The sequence below is a fragment of the Hirundo rustica genome, chromosome 6 (assembly GCF_015227805.2).
Source record: "Hirundo rustica isolate bHirRus1 chromosome 6, bHirRus1.pri.v3, whole genome shotgun sequence".
Classification (NCBI taxonomy): Eukaryota; Metazoa; Chordata; class Aves; order Passeriformes; family Hirundinidae; genus Hirundo; species Hirundo rustica.
In genome coordinates this window covers 32298674-32320530 of record NC_053455.1, presented here as the reverse complement: position 1 = coordinate 32320530, position 21857 = coordinate 32298674, and the positions used below count along the sequence as shown (strand labels likewise).

The following is a 21857-nucleotide window of genomic DNA, read 5'->3' as shown; positions in this document are numbered from 1 at the left end:
CTGGACATTTAGCTTTTAACACTCAAAATTATTTAAAGCAGAGTAGAAGAGACAAGAAGGCAACTACTAAAGGAGCTGTCTGCCAAACACAATTCCTCCTCATTTTTATTCCTCTGTGGACAGTTCTTATTTCCTTTGTTTTAAATCTGTCATAAACTGTAACCCACGTATGGGATTTGCTGGATTGAGTTTGTACTCTGTAGCTTGACTACCACAACAGGAGTAAATTAACACATATCTTTAATTCAGGCTCATGTCTGTGCTGCAGTAGAGATTCCCCAGCTACCTGGAATTCTTTCTAAACTGAGGCAATATGAGAAAAGAGAGGCTAGGAGTCAGACAATACTCAATCTGCCAGCTGAAAACAACACTTTAGGCTGGCATGAGCATGATATCAAAAGTTCATTTAGTGGCGCAAAGACGATCTCTCTGCTAATTACTTGTGGGCATTGAGACGGCTGTCGTGGAAATATCTGTTACCCTGCTAAAAAATGCCATGCTACCACTAAATGACATTAATCACTGAGAATTATTTGTATAAGAAGAAATCCAGGGAAGCTGGGTACCCAACAAGCCACGTCCTTTGGCTCAAAATTTTTGCTAATGCCATAACTGGAAATTAATTTCTCTTCTGTTCTATCTTCACTTATAGCTCATGTTTTTATTCAGTAAAGAGAATATTACCGTTTCTCTACACTGTAACCTCCGTATCTTCATGGTTTTGTCCTTTTACGTTTTTCTTTTCCTTATATCCCAGCCCTTTCATTCAAGGGTTTTTCACCTTGGCTTTTGTTAGCAGTGGAGGCACTCTTTACAACATCAAGACAAAATTCTGTAATTTTTTTTTTTAATTTTTATTTAGCTAAAATGTTGAATAGTCAAACTCTAGACAACAGAAAGCATTCAGCACTTGAGTGTTCAGCCTTACATCAACACCAAAGGCATTTCTAAAGGATGAAAAAAATGAAATAAAAATTTCCATCTTTGATAGTTGGTCTTGCCTTTTCTTGAGGGAGTAGGGAAAGCTATTAGGAAGAATTATATATGAATTGCTTAAGTACAATTTTCACTTGAGAATGACTTCCTTCTCTGCTTTTCTTATGTTTAATCTTTAAATAAAAAGGACATAATTGAATTAATGCAACCAGCACAACTTAGTATTTTTACCTGGACAGGGATATAATGTTTGACACGGTCAATTACACTGCAAAGGAACCATGTGTATGGTCATGTGTATGACCAAATTGGGCCTATATCAAATAATGTATTGGATGCAAGTAAACAGTAGAATTAAGGGAACTACACAGATCTCAATAAAGATGAAAATCTAGCCAGTGTTTATATTATCAAATTAATGTTAGACCCTGTCAACCTTGTTTTATGCTTTTTCAGCTCAGCTTCTCCCAAGTTCTTTTATGAGAACATAATCAGCAAATATACTGGCAATTAAGTTTACAAAATCTGATGAATCACAGAATTTATCTTAAATGCTTTCCTTCTGTTTTGATACTGGAGGTAGTTGCACACAAGAATTTCAGTCTGTGTTTCTTTCATTTCAGGCCTGTGTGTGGAATCAGAGGGAAAACTCTCATAATTAATCTTCCAGGTAGCAAGAAAGGGTCACAGGTAAGAAGTGTTCTTACTGATCTGTTAGGAAGGAACTATGATGGGCAATTCTCCTTTTGAATGGTAGAGAGTGCCCAGTATAACAAAGTTTACGAAAGTGAATTGAAATCATACTGATGTAAAGTTACCACACCATCACTTCTAGCCAAGGACCATACAACTCCAATCTGATTGAAGGTGCTCTGTAACCAGGACAACATTACATGTAGTGCAGGAGAGCACTCAACTTGAGCAGGCAGTGCTAATGAAGAGTCTAATGATCTCTTACTTTCTCTTTCTTCTCTAATTAGCTGTACCTTATCTCTGGCTTGTCTCCAGCTTCTAAGAACTCGTTCTCTTTCACACAGAATTAAGAGGAATGCATAGTATATGGTAGAACTTGCTGGAGCATTTGCAATTTTGATCAGCAAGAAGAAAGGGAACATAATTTTTAAGAGTTTAAGAATGTTTTTAAATCTTCTGTACATGGTTATATCAGACTTCTCACCCTTTATACAGTTTGTTTTCTTCCTGCATTTTGCTGGTTTTGGATGAAGAAGTTAGAATTTTTGTCTTTATTCATGCTTTCTGTCTGACTCTATAGCTGAGAGGAACAGAATTAAACTCCAGCATGGATTTATGTATGTGTGTTAGTAAGACTAGATCTTTTACTAATTTCTTCATAGTTGGCTGATAGAAAAACAGTCTTCTCCACAGAAATACTGCTAAGATAAACAGTGATCTGTACAACCTGATACAAAACTGCTGAGAAAGGTCCCCCATCAGTCACAGGAATCTATTTCTTCAGGGCCCAGACTACATCTGGCCTTGTTAATAAATGTCTTCACCTCTGGCCTATAAGAAATGCATACCTGGTACACATCTCCTGAACCTGTAGTACCCCAGCACGGAGCAGACAGTACTAAATGTGTTTAACCGTGCCCTGAAGTCACTGTTTCTTGAAAGACTTCTGTCTGGAGATACAGAAACAATATTTATGTGGGCTGTCACCTGGAAGTTGAAGAGGAAATGTTTTGAATACTATGATCTTAAGCAGCCACCATAGTTTTCAGATATGTTGTCAATGTGTTTCAGTTCAAGGACTCAGTGTGAGCCCTCCTATGATTCTACCATTCCTTACAGCGCCTCTGAAAATCTAGTGAGACTGTAATTTAAAGGAAATTTAAAAGCCTTCAAAACACAGGAAGAGGCATTGGAGGATGATGAGGTGGGGAGTATACCTTATACCTTCTTGAAATTCTTCCAGTTATATGTGGGAAATCGTATGTACATGTATTTAACATAGCAATGGCCCCCCATTTTAAAGAAGTGATGCATCAGTGAGAAGGTTATTTCACAAGTAAATACTTCCTTTGCTGAATTAGGAGAGAGATGAAATAGCCTACAATCTCTAATGGTTTTTGTTGCGTTCAGGAGCACTCCTAACCCACAGAAGCAATTGTCATTTTCTGTCCTGAGGCAATCAGACTTTGAAGATAGGTAAATTGCAGAAAGTGAATGAGGAAAAGAAATGAAAAAGTATTAATAAATACTTTAACAATAGTTTGCTATAGGGTAAGTAATAAAAAAGGTAATTCTGCTGGAAAAGAAAAAGTCATATGATTGCATCATACAAGCAAGCTTCTGATAAACTGATTTTTATTTGTCCCTATCATGATGATACTCTGTTCTGTCATGATTTCTTTTAGTATGAGACATCTGTAAAGTCTTAGATTTCAGCAAAGACTTTTAAGATGGAGAGTGAATAAAATTGCTCCATAAAAGGCAATCAAGAAGCAAAAAGGACAGATTGTCACCAGGAATTTCCCTCATTTTTCTCTTTTACCACTTGCTAATTTCCTGTCCATTGTATAAATATGATCATATGAGAAGCTTATATAAAGCTATGAAATTGCAGCAGTATACATATTTCTTTAATAAAATACTAATGGAACATGACAGCAGTGTAAATGCTTCATCTCAAAAATGGACTGCATGCCAAACATGTTTTCACCAGAGAACATTTGTGTGGCAATGTACCATTGAATCCAGACCTGCAGAAATCTTCCATTTTTGTGTTGCTGCTTTTTTTTCAGTCTTGCAAAAGATAGCTAATGTTAGGAAAGAGAGCAAAGTGTGAAATGACCAGATGTTTATTAAGTCTGATATTTTCTAATTGTAGTAACAGTTGCCTAAAACAATGAGTTTCATATGTAACATGAGCTTTTAGAGACTTCCTGGGGGTCTGTGCATTAACTCTCAAGCCAGCAAGGTTTTCTTTCAGTGCTTGGATTGGGGAACATGCCCCTCTGATTAGTCAATTATTAGTGTACTTTATCACAGTTATTGGTCAATTCAGAGGTTGTTGTTCTTGCTTCTCACTTACTTGAGATCTGCTTCTTTGTTAAAGTAATGATGCTTGTATGGTTCATTATTTTAAACCATTTTAAAAGTAATACTGTGAAGGCACAATAACTCCACAGTTTGCAGTTGCATTATAAGTCATAATCTTTATTATCTTTACAAATATATTTTAATATACATTCATTATATACAGCATATACTGGTTTACTCCAGTTCTTTGCAGTACCAACTTGAATGTTTAAAGAACTTCTAAATCTATGAGGTAATCTGACTTATCATTCATTACTCTTAAAGAAGCAACTGAAAGATGTTATTTAGAAACTTTGAGGAAATACAGTGCTTGTGAGCCATGTTTAACTTACAAAGTGGGATATATAAACTCCAGTAATTTCTGATGGATTCTTTGCTTTTTATTTTATTGACATAGTTATGTTTATTTATTGAAAATATGTATTTCATTATCTATTTATGAAATTAGTATTAATAATTATTTTCTGGATACTCTCAAAATCAAAATACTTTTTTTTAAATCATCCTATGCTTGAAACGAAACTGAAGGGAAACAAAAGGAGTAGTGCCAGCTTTGTCTGTCAACCTTGTGTGCCCTTGACTGCATTGCCGTGGTAATTATTTCTTGTGACCATGCCATCATTTTCCAATACTTAAATGTTTATATGCCGTCTCCTCAAAACTTTTTCTTGTGGTGCCTGGGAGAAGAATGAGAGACAGTAGTCACAAATGGAATGAGGTAGCTTCCAGATGAAAAAGAAAATAAATGGAAAACCAAAACAAAACTAAAAAAATACTGAAACGCTTTGTGGGTGATTAAGCATTAAAGCATATTGTGAACAAAGGTTGTGGAGTCTCTGTTCTTGGATTGTTTTTCAAGACTTTACTGAATAAGCCTTAAGAAGGCTGAGTTTCATACTGACTCTGATCTGAGCAGGCAGCTGCAGCACATTACATCCCGAGGTTCTGCTTTGATTTGATGAAGCACCGGAGTATTTTAGCAGCATAGGTAACTATGTACGGTAGCTATATGTATTCCCATTATGGAACAAGATGTCTGCAGCTTTGCTTTCTCCAGCCATTTAAAATAAACTTTCTAATTGTTTGTAAGATTATAGAACAAGGAGAGGTTTGAAAAATAGCTTGTTTATGTGGGGTTTTTTGTTACATGGCATTATAATATTAGTGTAGTTTCTCATTCCTCCAGTATATACAGTAAGTCCATGAATAATAAAGGATATAATTATATGAAAGTATAATTATGGAAACCCTTATCAATTGTTCTCTAATTGTGAGGGAGCATAATAGGAAAGATTGGAAGCTAATATCCCTGCAGGGATATAGTTAATGTTTTTCTTGTGCATTATTGTAGCATTCTGCCAGTTGCTGTGAACTGTTTTCTGTATTACATATTCACAGAAATGTAACTCTTGTTTTCAGTATTAGCTTCACTGCAATAGCCCTGTTGTGCAATTTACTGTATTTACATGAAAAAAGGCAAAAAATTACAGAATTGCCACCATATATGAGTTTGTTCATCTTTTAAGAGCAGTTGCACAGCACATGGTAGGTTTTATTTATGATCAGGTGAAAAGATGCATCTAAATCCCAAGTGTATTTAAAAAGTAAACTCATATTTGCATGTGCAGGGAACTTTTCATAGTGGCTTCTCTTCTCGTTCTGCATAGGAATGCTTTCAGTTTATACTGCCAGCCCTACCTCACGCCATTGATCTTTTGCGGGATGCCATTGTAAAAGTAAAGGAGGTACACGATGAGCTTGAAGATCTACCTTCACCACCACCTCCTCTTTCTCCTCCTCCAACCACCAGCCCTCACAAACAGACAGAAGACAAAGGAGTGCAGTGTGAGGAAGAGGAGGAAGAGAAGAAGGATAGCGGAGTTGCTTCAACAGAGGACAGTTCTTCTTCACATATAACAGCAGCAGCCATTGCAGCTAAGGTGAGTCTGGCTTCTTTCCTTAAGAGACCCTTTAGTTTCTGTCTCAGGCACTTTCCACCAATATTCATTTGCATGTTAAGACTATACATTGATGTCTTTGTGTCAAACTGATGTATTTCAGGTAGATTTTTGTAGAAGTAGAGCTTCGTAAAAATATACGAATTCTGTTTTGGTAGGTTATTTAAAATTCTGGTGGGAGAAATATCATTTATTATCTTGATGTTAACATATGTTTTATGCTACCATTCTGATGTGACAGACTGGTTTTAGTGGATTTTTTAAATTCACAATATTCATACGCCTGAACATGCAAAGTCCAGTAGGCGGCATGTTAACGATTCACAACAAAATTTTGCAACCCGTAATATCTAATTTGAAATGAAAACCTTAGTTTCTGAAAACCGTGATAAAAGTGTGACAGGCAGGTTACAATTTAAGTAATAAGCTATCCAGTTTACTGTATTCCAGTGCTAATGTCTGCATAAGAGATGTGAAATTCTGCAACAAACTAAATATCATAATGTCTTTATAGCCTTGCTTTAACTAGTAATCATAGATCAGCATTACTCAAGCTAAAATAATAAATTGGAGACTCCAAAAGAAGAAATGAGGTAACACTTGTAAATAATTGTAATACAAATTTTGAATATTTTCCCAAGAATTATTGTACCATTTGAAGCAATATATAAATATTTACCTCAGTTTTACATGTTCAGTTTTTGAATAGAAAGATAATGTATCCCTGCGTGTTTGGAAAACTTTTTCCAAACTGCTTTGTTCTATATCTACTCCACAAGTTGTGCTTTTAATTCCTATTATGAGAATTGAAAGTCTAAGTAACTCAAAATTATATTAAACAATTTCTAAACCAAAGCAGAAACATTCTAACTCCAGAAATGTGAATTCAGGTCTGAGACATCTTGACATTTCTAAGACAGCTGCAGCTGGAGATCATCTCCCAATATACAGAAAATCCTGATTACATATGTCTTTGCAGGGATGAATTAAGGTAATTATCATTTGCAAGTATCAGTTTTTATTAATGCAAATTGTAAACGGTTTAATTTCTTTTGATGCAGGCAAAGATAAAAAATGTGTGCCATTTTTAAAGGCAGGAAATACCTGAGATCTCAACTGGCTGTTTTCATATGAGCTTGGCATTTCAGTGTCACAGTTATTTTCACCTCATTCATTTTTGGTCATTTGCTTGTAGAGTTTCATGTTTTCCGGTCACTGTATTCATAGCTGTTATGTGTTGTGCATTAGAAGCATCCATCCTATACCAGTCCAGCTGTTTTCATGGCTAAAGGTCAACAGCCCATCCCTGGTGTCATCAGTTATTGCCATCATGCAGCAGGCAGTGCAGGAGAGCTGGTAAGAGATACTTCCAAGAGGCTTTTGCACTAACACTAACTAAAAATGCTCTGCCTGCCTCCTAGTCTATGTATGAACAGACAGTGTTACTTATTTTCCTCTAACAAAGACACATCAGTGCTATCTTTGAGAGCGCACATTACAGAAAATATCTGTTTAAGATAAAGGGCTAAAGAAGGTAAAGGTCATGCGTGTTGTCACTTTGAATCATTTACTGCTGAGATAATTGCTATAAAGCCTATGTTTCTGATTAGTCATTGGCTTTATCAACTAATATACTCAATAATTGAATATAATTAAAGTAATCTTCTGAAATTACTGCTTTAGAGCTATGAAATGGTAACTTTTTCCTCTTTGTTTTGTTTTGCTGCTTTTCTAACAGTAGTTTTTTTGTCAACACAACATTTGCACTGGATGTTCATAGTTTGCTTTCATCACTTGCAGTTTCTGCCTTATTTTTGTTTTCTGTGTAGAAGTAAAATTTCTCAAAAAAGTCAGGAAGCAGGGGACTTATTATAAATTACTGAGTTTTAGTGAATAGTAGAAAACTATTTCAATGAATGGTTAAAAAGGACCTGTTCCCTTAGGCAAATAGTAATTTAAACCATCAGTTATGTAGTCTCACACCTCTGTATTTTAAACGTGATTCTGTGTCTCTTGAAAAGCTATGGTAGATGTACAAACATGCATACACCCATTGTGTGTTCTCTTTTTTTGCTTTTTGGAGTTGAGGTTGCTAAACTAGAATTTGCATCATGTTCCTCACTGTCAGTAGACCAGTTAATTTAGCATCTATGAAGAACACTGTTAATCTATCATACATGTTTCTGTCTTCCTTTGCAGATTATTCTTGAGCTATTGTTTTATGCATTCTGTAATCCAAACCAGATCTTCAAACTCAGAGCAGAAAGTGGTTAGTTTTTTGGCAGGTTATTGGGTTTTTAAGCTGTCCTTTTTGTATGTTTTTAAGACATTTTTTTCTCTTCTATAACAGTCATGGTAATTGCCACCTATTGCCAAAGATTCTTTTCTTACCTCACCATCATTGTCAATCTTTGTTTCAGTTCTAAGCAAAAGAATATTTTGCTTATTTTTTCATACTTTTTCCTTCCTCTTCTTGGCAATGCTCTTGTCGAAGTTCTCTAAGATGAAAACACAAATATTTAAACTAAAATAAAAGTATGTCAGAGAAGGGTCAGGTCAGATAATTGTAGAAGCAGCGACTGATGGATATGGTGAATATCTTTCTCTGTCACTTCATTAATTTCTCATTATTTTCTTTGTCAGTATGTTACAGCAGGTTTTCCACTCAAGGTAGTGCAAGTAAAATTACTTTCACTAAGAACTTAGAATTTTATTGTACCCTATTTAAAGTTTTGAGATCCCTACTCTGTATTCAATTTATTTGAAACTGAAAAATGCATAAAACATATTAGGGAGACAAAACAAATGCTCAGTGTGACTTAGTGAAAGTTGAAAGAACAATGTATCTCAAATGCAGTAATATTCCTGCCCTTCAGTTTCTGCCTTTCAGGTTTCTGTGCACCAGGACACACAGAAATTTCTCATGGGTTTATTTAACCTCTTTAACAGCACTAACAAGAAATTGCCTTGATTAGAGACTCATATTGCCTAAATTTAATTTTTAATATTAAAGTTCAAAAACTCTCAAAATGTAGATGAGAGAAATGAGAAATTCCCCATGTCACATTGTATTTTTATGTGTTTCTATTAATGGGATAGACACACTAGTACCTTCCCGTGGTTCAGCAGGTTGTAGTGGTTCAAAGTACTTTTAGCAAAACAGCACAATCCACTTTCATGTTAGAAAAAGGGCAAGATTTGTAACTGTGAACTAACTTTATGTTCTCAGTGAGAAATTTTTCTCTAGCATCTAGATAGGTTTGTATATGAATTATTTTCTGGTAATTGCATTTTATGTAAAGGTAGTGATTTGGAAATAATTCTCATTGAAATTAAGTACCTCAGATCATCTTTTCCCTTTATCTTCAGCTTTCTTTTCAGATTAATATCACGGCTGAAATTTTACTTAAATATTCATTTTCTCACAGGCAAAAATTAGTACTACACATGCAGTTCAGGAGAAACTGGGATTGTCTCAGTCACTTTATTACAGAGAGAGGTTTTTATTACAAAAAGATGATAGCAAATAAAATTGTAGAAGCAGTGATTGATCAATATGGTGGGAAATTAAAAAAAAAAAAAAGTTTCTTATAGCCTGAAGGGCTATAAGACAGTATGAAGTATCTGATTATTCTAGAGTACCCAGAGTAAACCTAGGGAGAACTGAATGAAGATCACTTACAAAAGCAGTATTTTTATTTGTGTTGTGGGGTCTAGGAGTGCACAAAAGGGGTAATAGACGTGTACACAATCACATCAAGATCCGTGCAGCTTTTTATCAAAAGTGAGTAGAGAAAAGGTATCTTATTTGAAGACTTGAAACTATTCTTTCTTTGATTTTGTCTTTTTTTATTTTATGCCTTTCTCAAAGTGTATTTTTTTGCTGTATTTTCCTTAGGCATGACATTAAAAAGAAGTATTAAATGTTGTAGGGAGTATCTATGCTGATATAAAGCTTGGAGATTGTCAGCCTGTTGTGGGCTTTAATGAATTGAAGATGGGATTTCAGGAGAAAAAGGGAACAGAAGGGAAATCAGGCTTCTGACTACAAACCATTTGAGCATTTGGAATATCATTGATTCAGTTTAACTCTAATACACATCTCTGAGGTGTGATTTGTGAATAAGAATACTCCATGTATTCCATATGCCAGTTAGGCACTGTTTCTGGAGAGGAAGATATTCCCAGCATAGTTGTCCATAATGAAAAAAAACTCTGCTGACTTCAGAATTTACAGTGGAAATTGTAGCATGAGATGCTTAGCCTTGAAAAATCCTGTGAGGAGAGCTGGCAGAAACTGACTGGCAAAAACCACTGTTCATCTAGAAACACAGTAGAGCAGAAAGGAGGCAGTTGGTGGCACTCTGAGAATAAAGCCTGCTTTCACACAAGTTAGAAACAAGTTAGAAACAAAAGAAATTCTTAAGATGAGGAGGAGGGTCTATGGTGAAATAAGATCCTCTAGGTAATACCCTGTATTTCTAAGTCAAGGTTGCTAACTGAGACATAGTCATTATTTATAGAGGAGAACCAAGGAAGTTGAGGGAGTGGGAAATTACATGTATTTAATGATGCAAGTATTAAGACTGGTCAGTTTAACCTACACTGGAGCAAGCAACAACGCTCTCTTAATGTTCTAATAATGTAACACATGCCAAAGCTAGGATTCAAGCTTGTTCCTGGAAGGACATACTTTCCAGTGGCTTCTATCTGCCCTAAAGTCTTAGTAGGCAAGAATGCTCAAAATGCTTAGATGCTGGGTAACAGCATCTCCATTTATTAAAAAATCCTGTCTGGAAATTCCCAACATTTGTGATTTGGCTTGTCACTGGATTTTCCTTTCTTGCTTCCTTTTATTGTCTGCTACTGCCATTTCCCCCAGATATGGGGGGTCTTCTGACGGTCCTCTCAGAACTTGAACATCAGGCTGAATGAAGAAACTCTTAATGAGGAGAAAGATCTTTAAATGTGCTTGTGTATATATATTCCTTCAAAGATCTGTCTACATTTTCTGGTTAGCTGTGATAGAATTTTCCCAGGATTTTCGCTCAGTGAAGCCATGTTGGCTGCTTCAAATCACCTCCCTGTCCTCCATGTGCCTTATCAGGGCTTGTAGGCGGATCTGTTCCATGATCTTCCCAGGCACAGAAATGAGGCTGATAGGTCACTGGTTCCCAGGATCCTCCTTTCTACCCTTTTTTCAGATGGTTGCAATGTTCCCTACTTCCAGTCACCTGGGACTTCACCTCCCTGCTGTGACTTTTCCAAGGCCATGGGCAGTGGTGTAGCAGCGACATTAGTCTACTCTCTCAGGACACTGGGATAAATCTCACCAAGTCCCATAGACTTATGTATGTTCAGGTTCCACAGGTTCCTCTGGTGGTCATGAACCTGACTGTCCCTTAGAGTGAGGCTCAATTGTCCCTCTGCCCTAAGGTCCGTCCATTCAAGAAGTATGGGAAGAGAGGTTTCCAGTGAACACTGAGGCAAAATTGTTGATTGCCTCAGCCTTTTCCTCATCCATTGTTACCAGTTTGCCAGTTGTTCATCACGAGGGATATGCTTCCCTAGCTAGTGTTCTGATATATTATGTGAGAAGTAAGAAATGATGGATTTTTTTTTTTTTTTCCCCTTCAGAATGTATTTTAAACCAAGAGTTGGCATTGGATGGTGGGTTCTAATGTTTTTGTCTTTATTCACTTCAGAGGCTTGTAGCTTTTACAGCACAAACCTTACACTGAGAATTTTTGTAGCTGAAATAAAGTCTTAATGGAATAGAGTATTTACTCACTGCATGACATTTCTTGTGAGACATTTTCTCACTGCATGACATTTCTTTAGAAAGGGGTTCAGTAAATTTCTAGCAAATGGTTTTCTTTTCAGAATATTGCCCCCTAGTTGGTGAATAGAAAGTCTGCCTCCCTTCGTGCCATGGTAGAAATCACAGTTGGTCATTTTTGGGTTTGAAACAAAGGTTTAAGAGGAAACCATTATTTTCTTCTTATTTCCTGTTATAGTGTGTTTGATTCATAGTTTTTTCAGGACAGCTAGTATGTTCTGTGCTACTTCAGTTAGAATGTGACATTATATATTTGTGTAGTTATTTGTTACTGAAATTAGGAGAGTACACCATTAACCACTGCCAAGCACTGAGTATGAGGAGGTGTCCAAACTGAGGAGTGGGGTATTCCTATGTTTTTGAGGTAAGGTTCTGAGTAAGTTTTACATACAGTATATTTTTTGCTAATAATTCCATCCCTCTTCTTTTTAAGATTCCAGATTCCATCATCTCTCGTGGCGTTCAGGTTCTCCCACGTGATACAGCCTCCCTCAGTACTACTCCTTCAGAATCTCCTCGTGCCCAAGCCACCTCTCGCCTCTCCACTGCATCCTGCCCAACACCAAAAGTAAGTACATTTATGCCTTGCAAGCTCCGTGCTCAGCCCTGTAATCGATCAGATTAATGTATTGCCTCTGCTGAACAAGGTTGGTTCGCATGCAAGGGTTGTGTCATTCTACATAGTAGATAAATGCAAGACAGCGTAGCTCGTTCCGTGTGTACTGTTGCACAGTTTAACCTGTGGGTCCACCAACACCTTATGGTTACTGAAGTTTCATGTTATCTCTTGCAATACCGATCATGAATATGAGATTGTTAGCACCTTGAATGTATTTAGCATCCTTCAGTATCCCCAGGAACATAGATAATCCTGCCACTGAGTAATAACATTAAGCAAATAGTAATTTGTCAAAAAAAATATATGCTCAAATTTCTAGCCTGGGCTGGGGCAGATCTGTGCCCCCATTTTATTATTGTTCAGTGTAAGACTTTCAAACCATCTGGCTTTGCTCAAACTTAGATATTTGCTGCCTGACATTTGGAAACAAAAAACAGCCAAACTGAATAGAAAGAAAGTTTTAATGCCAACCTTATGGGATTATTTTTCAGTTCTTAGTGATTAGACTGTACTATTTAATCATTGAGGTGAACTCTATATGTTTACTTTTTATCAAGCTTTAAATAGCATTCATCAAAAACTGAGCAAATTGACCAGTGGCAAGGTCTGTAATGTTTACCTTCAGCGGAATTCCTTTCAGCAGAAGAAAACTGTCCAAATTTACTTTGTGTGTTCACATCGCAAAGATCTTTCTGTGGCACCAGATGCTGACATACTAATAAACCAGTAGCAGATGGCAAATAATAACATTCTTCCTTGTCTAACTCATGGTCCTTGAAGATTATTCTGCTTTCTAAAATGATTGCCAGCATCTGCTAGTTCTTCTCTCCTACTGTCTCATACTTTTTTGTCAGCAAACAAGATTTATGGGCAACCACCCATAGAAATATTTTGGTTTAACCTGTGGGATTGTTTGCAGTACTTACCTTCACTGTAATAGAATCAAAATTATTCTGATGGACAGCAAACATGAGCTTCATTATATAGTCTACTTTTCTCAAGATTGTTCAGTGAATTCTATCTGTAAGCTTCTCCTTCGCTTTTTTCCTTAAAAATTGTATCTTATCTGATGGCTTAAAAATAAAACCATGGAGCTTTTTACAATGCTCAGAGCAGAAGAGCAGGACAAAACAGAGAAACTGCAGAGTCTTATGCCCATTGATAAAACAAAATTGTCCAAAGAAGACCAAAGGTGACCAGTAACAGGCATAAATAAGAGACAGCTCTGATGAAAAATAGTTCTAGATGATACCTATATATTTTCAGGAAGTTTATCACAATGGGAAGGAGTAAAGTTAATATGAAGCAGAATGCAGTTCTCTAGACTGTCTTGATAGATTCAGAGATTACAGAAGGAACGTACTAGACGTTTGAAAGAGATTGAAAATCTGAAACTGTGTTTGGGCAATTAGTGGAGATGAGCTCATTTCATAATTAGATCATGCTTTGGTATTTCATGTTGAGACCTGCTTTTCATGTATGACTGCAAAATCAGGTTTTGTTCAAAATGTGTGAGGCCACACCACTTTTATAACAGGAATTGCCACGTAACTTCTAGCTAGATTAGATTTTCTGTGATACATTTGATGGTGGTTTGTTACAAGCTAATAAAGGTAAAAATCAAAAAACACCCAACTGGAAAATAAACTTGATGGGTGATGTCATCTGTTCCTGTTACTTAGAGGTTGGGTTTTGCACATAAGCTTCTTTACCACTTAGAGAGTTCTTGGTTCATTTTATGTATTACTTTCAAAAAACCCAAAGAAACTACCCATAATCTTTTTGTTCAGTCCTTTACAATATTCTCAAGTTTTCAAACATCATCTGAATTTATCAAGAAATATGGTTCATTTAGATTCTTCAAGATTATCATGTGTCTAAATGTCTTCAATTACTCTGCTTTTCCTTCTGGATCCTGGCTTTCTAATAATGCAGTATGAATTAAGTTTATACTGGCCTCTTGCCCACACAGTAATAAGAATAAAAGTAAACTGAACTTCAGCATCCAGGTGATGTTCCAAGGTTATTTATTTTGCTTCTTTAATCTGCAATGTGTATCTTTTTAATATGCTCATTTGCTGGTTTAGGAACTCATTTCAGGGCTCCAAAACGTATATAGATGACATGAAACAAAGATGAGGAATTGTCAGTGAAAACAATTATTTCTTTGATTACACTTATTTTTGGAGTGATGGTCTAGCCACAGAGCAAGTGGCACTATATTTCTTTGTCAACTGCATATTCCAGTTTATTTTGTTGTACCATTTTCTTGTTGTATTTTTTTGTCCTAAGAGTACATGAACCCTCTTACTGAATTTGCTGAATAACAGAAAGCTCTGTGTGTCTCAGAAAAAAAAAAAAAAATCAAGCTTCAGCAATGATGGGAGCACCTCTATTAAGTGCATGTAAGTAGCAGGTTACTAATGCATGAGGATATTGGAGAAAAGGTATGGGAGAACACGTTAATAATGTTCCTCATTGATATGTTAGAAGATTATGTTTTCATAATCATATTTTGGAAAACCTAGTGTTGTTTATGTAAACAGCCAGGTCATGTAGACAAAATACAACATTTAATTGCAAAGTTGCTTTACTGTTTACAACTTACCATCCATGTTTTCTGAAAATCTCTTTTCTAACAAAGTACTAAATAATAAATACTGAGATGGAACCTGGATATTTCAATCAATCTCCACAAATGTAATTTCCTTGTAAAAGAAGTAATTCTATTTCTTGGGAGGTAAGAACTTTTTAAGGCAAATTGCCATAGGGACTTCTCTATGTCAATGATCAGGTACGTCCCCAAGACTAAGCACACCAGGGTTTTTTAACTTTTAATAAATCTCTGTAGAACACCTTTCTTGTTCTCTAAATTGTATTTGAGTTTCAAACAAAATCAACCGCTGCACAAAAAGCATTTAAACCATATTTGTAGTAGATGGATTCATATATAGAGACAGTCTAAGTTTTACTCAGAGGAGAATTGCGCTAACAATCCTCCCTTTTTAAGTCATTCAACCATAAAGTTTATAGTGATTGTGACATATTTTTATCTTGGTCAATATAGCTTTGATTGTTTAAAAGTTTTACAGCTTTCTTAAAATGGTTAGATGCATTTGCTGAATACTCACATGACAGAGGTTTAGGACGACAAAGTGTGGCTTACAAGTTTTTCTTATCATTCCGGTAGCTGCTCAGATTCTAAGATCTCGCCGTGTTTTTGTCTGTGTTTGTCATTGGCATTTTCATGAAGTAAAATGCAATGTTCTTTTCAGACACAAAAGCAATGTGTACCTGGGTAAAATACTTTTACAAATATGGAGAGGTTGTTGGGTTTTTTTTTTTCTATTTGCATTAATGTTGATTCTTTTTTAAGCTTACAATATAAAACTTTTGATCTATAACTTCAGATAATTTAAAAGAATATATCCGGAGCAAATGACTGAGTCATTATTTCAAACTTTGAATTTTGTTCGACACTTAAGGGGTTCATATTGGTATAAAAGAACTAACTGCAGTTTTCAAGTTGAAGTCTTCACTTCTCCCATACATAAACGATGTAATCAGTACTTAATTTTTTGGCAGTGTTATGTGTCAAATGAAGCAGATTTAGAAGACCAAGGACAGGTTTTTAATTATCGCCAGGAATTCATTTCAGTGACAAGAGATGTTCAAAGTTATTTCACTTTGCAAGATCACCAGTCTCACTGATGTTCAGTTCTTTCACTTCAATGTGCAAAGTTTCTTTCAATGTTATCTTTGATCATGAAGGACCCTAAGGAACTTGTTATAGTACATTTAAGATGAGAGAGAGGGGTTTTTTCCATCTTGCTATTTCATTCCCTTCAGTCCTTATATTTCACTTAAGAGAAAATGTCTCTCTACTTTACTTGCTAGTTTACTGTCCCTTCCCGAGCTATCCATTGTTTGGTTACACTGAACCAGACAAACCCCTAAGCAGTAAATTAGATCCCTACAAATTTGTAGTTGCAATAGATAACTTTTGATTCCTATGTAATGAAAGTTTATAGGCTCTATCTTACAGCCAAAATGAGCAAGCAAAGCTACTTTTCAGAATTATTTTCAAGTCTAGCAAGACAGTCATCTCACCTATCTCCTGGTCCATCCATCAACACCTTCTTTGTAACAGTACATTTAATTCTGCTAGGTGGTCGCTTTCTGTTACTTTCTGTCTCATACAAGGAACTGTTTATCATTCATAAGCAGACATTTCCCTAAAGACCTAATATTCCCAATGTAGAAAGAATGACACGTGTAATTTATGTAAATGTTCCAGTTGCAGAGAATTTCTGAAATGAAATAGCCTAGAAAAATACTTTGAACTTTTTTGAAAGAAAAAAATGCTGATGAAAGCTGTTTCTGTGGAAAAAAAAATTATTATTTCAATAATTTCTCATGCTTACTGCTAACAAAAAATGATCTGTCATGAACCACAGCTTTAATGTTAAATTGTACATTGACATCCACACAATCAAATGAGTTACAAACTAATGCTAAACCTAATTAAGGTTTATGTGTTCACTCTAGTGTTTTTTCAATATAGAATGGCTAATGTGAGGTAAATACATTAGCAGATGAGAGCAGGTGGACTTGGAAAGATGTTTTTGTTAATTATTGTCGTTACAAATTTTTCAGTAGAAATATTCAGTATTTATCAGTAAAAGAAAGATCAAGTTCCTTACCAGAGATTCTTAGCTAATAATGGGATTCTGTTGAAGATGTAGATGAAGATGAAGATTTTGGCAAGCTGTAGTTGTATCCACAGTGTAGATATTTTGTGTTCATTTGAGTGTATAATTTTTTTTCTTCTTCTTGATTCTTACTCTTTCTTCTTAAGGTGGTCATTAAAATGAAATATGATAAGTATGTGAATGTATTTTAGAGTTTGAAACCATATGCTAAATTTCCAAGTGAATTTTATTTCTTTTTTATTTATGAAGTTTGCATAAGCTGAAGTTTTTTCTTCCTAGGAACTTGTTTGAGCAAGTAGAAAGTGCTTTGGCATGGCTGTTTAGTTGTGATTAGGTTGAGGAGCATGGAAAAGTGCAAAGGATATTTTAAATTGTTAGGATGATCTACATAGGTGAGATCACACTCAAAGCACTGCAAGGGTTTCTTGCTTTTTCTTGTAAAAAATACACACAGACATAGTTAGATACTTGCTCCTGCTGAAATTTCCAGTGTTTTCATGATTATTTCTGGATTTAATTCCCTCTTAGTTTTTTTCAGTGCACATTCCGGGATTACAGAAAATTATGTTTAGTAAAAAGAGATGATAATAGAATGTATATTTGAGTAGAAAGTAGCTGTAGTTGCCTTAAGATGAATGCTGCTTCCTAATGCGCATCAATCTACTGTACCCTCCCGGGTTCTTCTCAATACAATGCAGCAGTGGTTTTCAGATCAATTACTAGTTAAGATACCAGAATATTTTCATGCAGTCAACTTTTTCCCCCTCAATGTTTAAAGTGTATTGTCTTGGCAAAACAAGTGGATAATTGATCCCTAGCCAGTCTTAGTTTTAGTTTACATTTTGGTTACAAACCCTGGTAGTTGTTAGTTAACAACATACTGCAGCTTCAAAAGTGAGACATTGTAACTAAGGAAGAAGCAACTCCGTCACATGGGATATTAAAAATCCCTCAAATAAAGCATAGTTACTAAAATCATTTCAAAAATGAAAGCTACACTTTGTAAGGAAGGTCAAAAACTTCAGGGATAGTCTTGGGTATTTTTTGATACCAAAATAGACCCATCAACAAGTCAACTCTGGAGAAGACTGACTAGGGCTATAGTGAGGCTGAACATTCAATTTCAGTTGAATTACTTATTGGTCTTAGCTCTCTTTGTTGAATATGTGTGCTTCAAGTATATAAAGTATACCTTATTTTTTCATACCTGGAGTTGATATTAAATAGTATAGCAGCACCAAAATATAGTTCTCTTCCCTTAGTCATGCTGAAGAACTGTTTATTTTCGAGTAATTGGGAATTAGCTTCAGATCCAGAGCATCTAGAACAATTCTTGCAAAGAATCAGCTACTTTTCAGACCTGTTATAGATTGAATACAAAGGATCTCTTATGTGCAAAATTTCTCTACATTTGTGTGTCTTAATAACTAGTTGATATTTATTAAGCTACAGAATTTCATTCTTTTCCTAAGTCCAGTGGAAACTTTCAAACAGGTCAAAAAAGGTTACTCAGTTTTTCCCTGGAAATACTTTTTCTTTTCAAATTGTAAGTAGTCTGCATGTGTATTCCTTCAGAAGAGAGCAATCTTTCAATATATACATCCTGGCTCACACATGCATTGCATGAGTTCTAGTCTCTGTATGCTAACACTGCATTGTCAGTTCCTCCTTGAAATGTTTTTTTCAGTTAACTTTGGGAACAAGAGTTTTCATTTCTTACTATGCTGTCTTACAAGGCCAAGTATTTTTTTTCAAATTCTGGTAACTTCAATTTGTCTTTTCTTTAAGATGGGGAAAGATGTGCATTCTTCTCACATTAGAAGCCTTACTGACATCTTCTCATTTCCTATCCAAAACAAATCTCTGGTTTGAATTCTGATGTAACACAAGATGAGAGTTTGAGAGTTTGTTTCATGGTTTGGGTTTCTTTCACCAACAGCTATGTAGTTACACCTGTCTTCATGACATCCAGTGTCATCAATTAGAAATTACTGTAAATGCAACTCTACAAAATTGTTTGCAGGCTAAATTTTCAATATATCTAGTCCTGGTTTTGTCGCTGATGCTTGTTGAGTTTGTTGGCAACTAGTGATCATTTTTATGTCTTGCTGAAGATGACGCCAGAAAAATATTGACTTCCCTTCTCCATTCAGTCTTTTTTCCTTGGGGCTATTACTTCCTATTGCATATGTCAATTGACTAAATCTTATTTCTTCATGAAAAATGGTTTCAAGAGTAAAGGTGTGCATTGTGTAGGCTGAATTTTCATGTAGTCTTATGTGTGTAGGAATTTTACTTTCTTTTGTTCCTCTTCTTCAGTGTGTCAGTCCATTCATGCATTAACTTGATTTAATCAACAGTTCAGCTATGGGCTTCTGTTCCTTCACAGACTCTTGACATAATAAATAATCCACATAATTTATTGCTATGTTCTTTTCTGATTAAATAATCAGTACTTTTAAAATTTTACCTGTAAGGATAAACAGCAATTTTCTTGTTGGTTCCTTCTTATTAGATTAAACAATTTGATGGTGTAGCAAAGTCAGATGTTATAGGAGATATAGGTGATGCTATTTTAGAACAAAAAAGGTTTCATTCACCCTTTGATATATATGTATTCAAGGGCACAAAGATGCATGCATTCAGTAGCCTGTCCAGAATCTGTGTGTGTGTACCCAGCTGGTCTGGTCAGGATAGCTTGAAACGATGGAAAGGATGTGGAGCGCCAGCTCTTACCTTCTCTAACATCCTTCTTATGCCACTATCCATTAAGTCAGTGTTGGATGCATCTTTTATACTCTTTAGAACCTGGCAGTAGAGGGGATATTTGACTCTCCATCTGGTTCCACCTCTTGAATGTGTTAGATTTTCTTGCTGTACTGTGTTCTCCTTATGTAAACCTGCTCTTTATCATTCCAGTTTCATCTCAGCAGCTCAAGTCTGTTTTGGTCTGTAAATCATTTTAGGTTGTCTGATTTTACTGATTGGGTATCCCCAGAAGCTGCATGAAGTGCTGTGGACTAAATGAACTATTAATCTGCATGCCATCAATGTTTTTGTGTTCCCTCCACTATGCTTTCTGGTGCTTCCCCATCCGTACATGTCCTTCCTTTTCTCTGTCACTCTTAATATGTCTGTTAGACATTCAAGGAGGGTTCTGATGCTGAAGTCTGTATTACCTTGCTGTTGAAGCGAGCATGTCACAGTTTGATATTGTATCATGCTTCTACAGTTTTGCATTATCATCATCATTATCACCTCCATTTCATGCACATTTATGCTGGTTTTGGCTGGGGCAGAGCTGGTATGGGGCTACACAGCACTACAGCAAGCAGCAAAAGCAAAAAGCAGCCACTAAGGAGCACTAGACTATTACACAGTCAGGCAAGTGAGCCCCCTGACTATCACAGGAGCCTGCTGATTATTAGCTGAACAGAGATAACAACTATGAATTCAATCTAGCACATTTCAATTAAAGTCCAGTTTCAACTTTGAAAAAGGTTTTAAGAAATAGAGGTGTGGAAAGTAAATGGCACCTATTGGTTCTATGATCTTAACGCCTATTTTGGGCAGTATCTAATATTATTTAACAGTATCATATGTGATACCATCAAGGATCAGCAAACTAAGAATAGCTTTTCGCTTCTGCACAGCTGTCTCAAGCCTTGTTTTAGAATCTCATATCTCATTGGTCAGTCTGCACTCAGATGCCTTTTTGCCTTTTAACTTAAAAAGGCCAATCCTTTTTTGTGTTCATTCTTCAGCCAGACAAAAGGGATGCCTAAAAATTTTCAGATTTCATTTTCATTAATTGACTAAGTCAAGCTTCCTCATTTTTATCTTTTAGAAAACAAACTCATTCCAAAATTCTGTTAGTTTCATTTTAAAAGGCAAAATGTTATTATCTCTTTATAAGGGCCATTTATGAATAGGGTAGAATTTGATTTCTTCAATTAATATTCAACAGTATGTTTACTTGTTTGAAAGGAAAGGAAGTGGCTTTTTCTATTTCTGATCACTTCCATGCCATTGTTGCACATTATTGGATATGAATTTCTGTAGGCATTTATTGATATTTATATTTAATGAAATCTACACACATTTCATTATGTTGCTTTTTATTTAAACTAGCAATAGTGGAGAAAATCTTTGTGGAAAAAGAGAAAATAAGAATTGAGAAAATCTATGTGGAAACAGAAAATAAGAATTGAGAAAATATGAGAAAATGGGGAACCTTGAGGTGAGACATTCAAAGCGCTTACACTTGGAACATATTTGTCTCCAATGCCCGTGTTGGAAACAGGGCCTCCCTCTTGATTACCTTACAGTAGATTTATGGAAATTGTTCTGTAAGAAGCAGATTTGGCAAGACTTCAAACCAGCTGCTGGCTTTTTTTCAAATTTGCACCATCCATTGCAGTTTATTTCTTAAGACTGCTGTTTTTCTTTTATATGTAGTTTTTCAAAACGTGAGGAACACCTTTGAGCAAGGAGTTTTTACGTGTTTGCAGGGCAGTTCTTTGCAACTCGTTGTTTGCTTTATGAAGTTTGTAGACAGCCTTGTTGGACAATGGTTTCACTCAACACCACTGTTAGTATGGACAAAGGTTGACCTTGGCCATTTCCCAGGCTATTGTTAGTACTTGGCCACTTAAAGGTCATATTGTTTTAAGCTTCTGCAAAGTGAATTGAATACCTGATCTTTCCACCTTAGCTTAATCTTCTGATAT

General features: G+C 35.6%; 1 protein-coding gene across 18 annotated transcripts in view; it reads left to right on the top strand.

The window, feature by feature from the left end:
• Positions 1-21857, top strand: part of GPHN (gephyrin) — a 275747-nt gene that overhangs the window by 170967 nt on the left and 82923 nt on the right. For 11 of the 18 annotated variants that reach the window (XM_040066711.1, XM_040066708.1, XM_040066703.1 and 8 more), the window contains 3 exons: positions 1560-1626; positions 5667-5939; positions 12230-12364. In XM_040066711.1, the coding sequence (XP_039922645.1) occupies positions 1560-1626; positions 5667-5939; positions 12230-12364 (475 nt within the window). Of the gene's footprint in view, positions 1-1559; positions 1627-5666; positions 5940-7205; positions 7314-12229; positions 12365-21857 lie in introns of all 18 variants that reach the window. The other 7 variants (XM_040066704.1, XM_040066696.1, XM_040066694.1 and 4 more) reach the window with 1 other exon arrangement.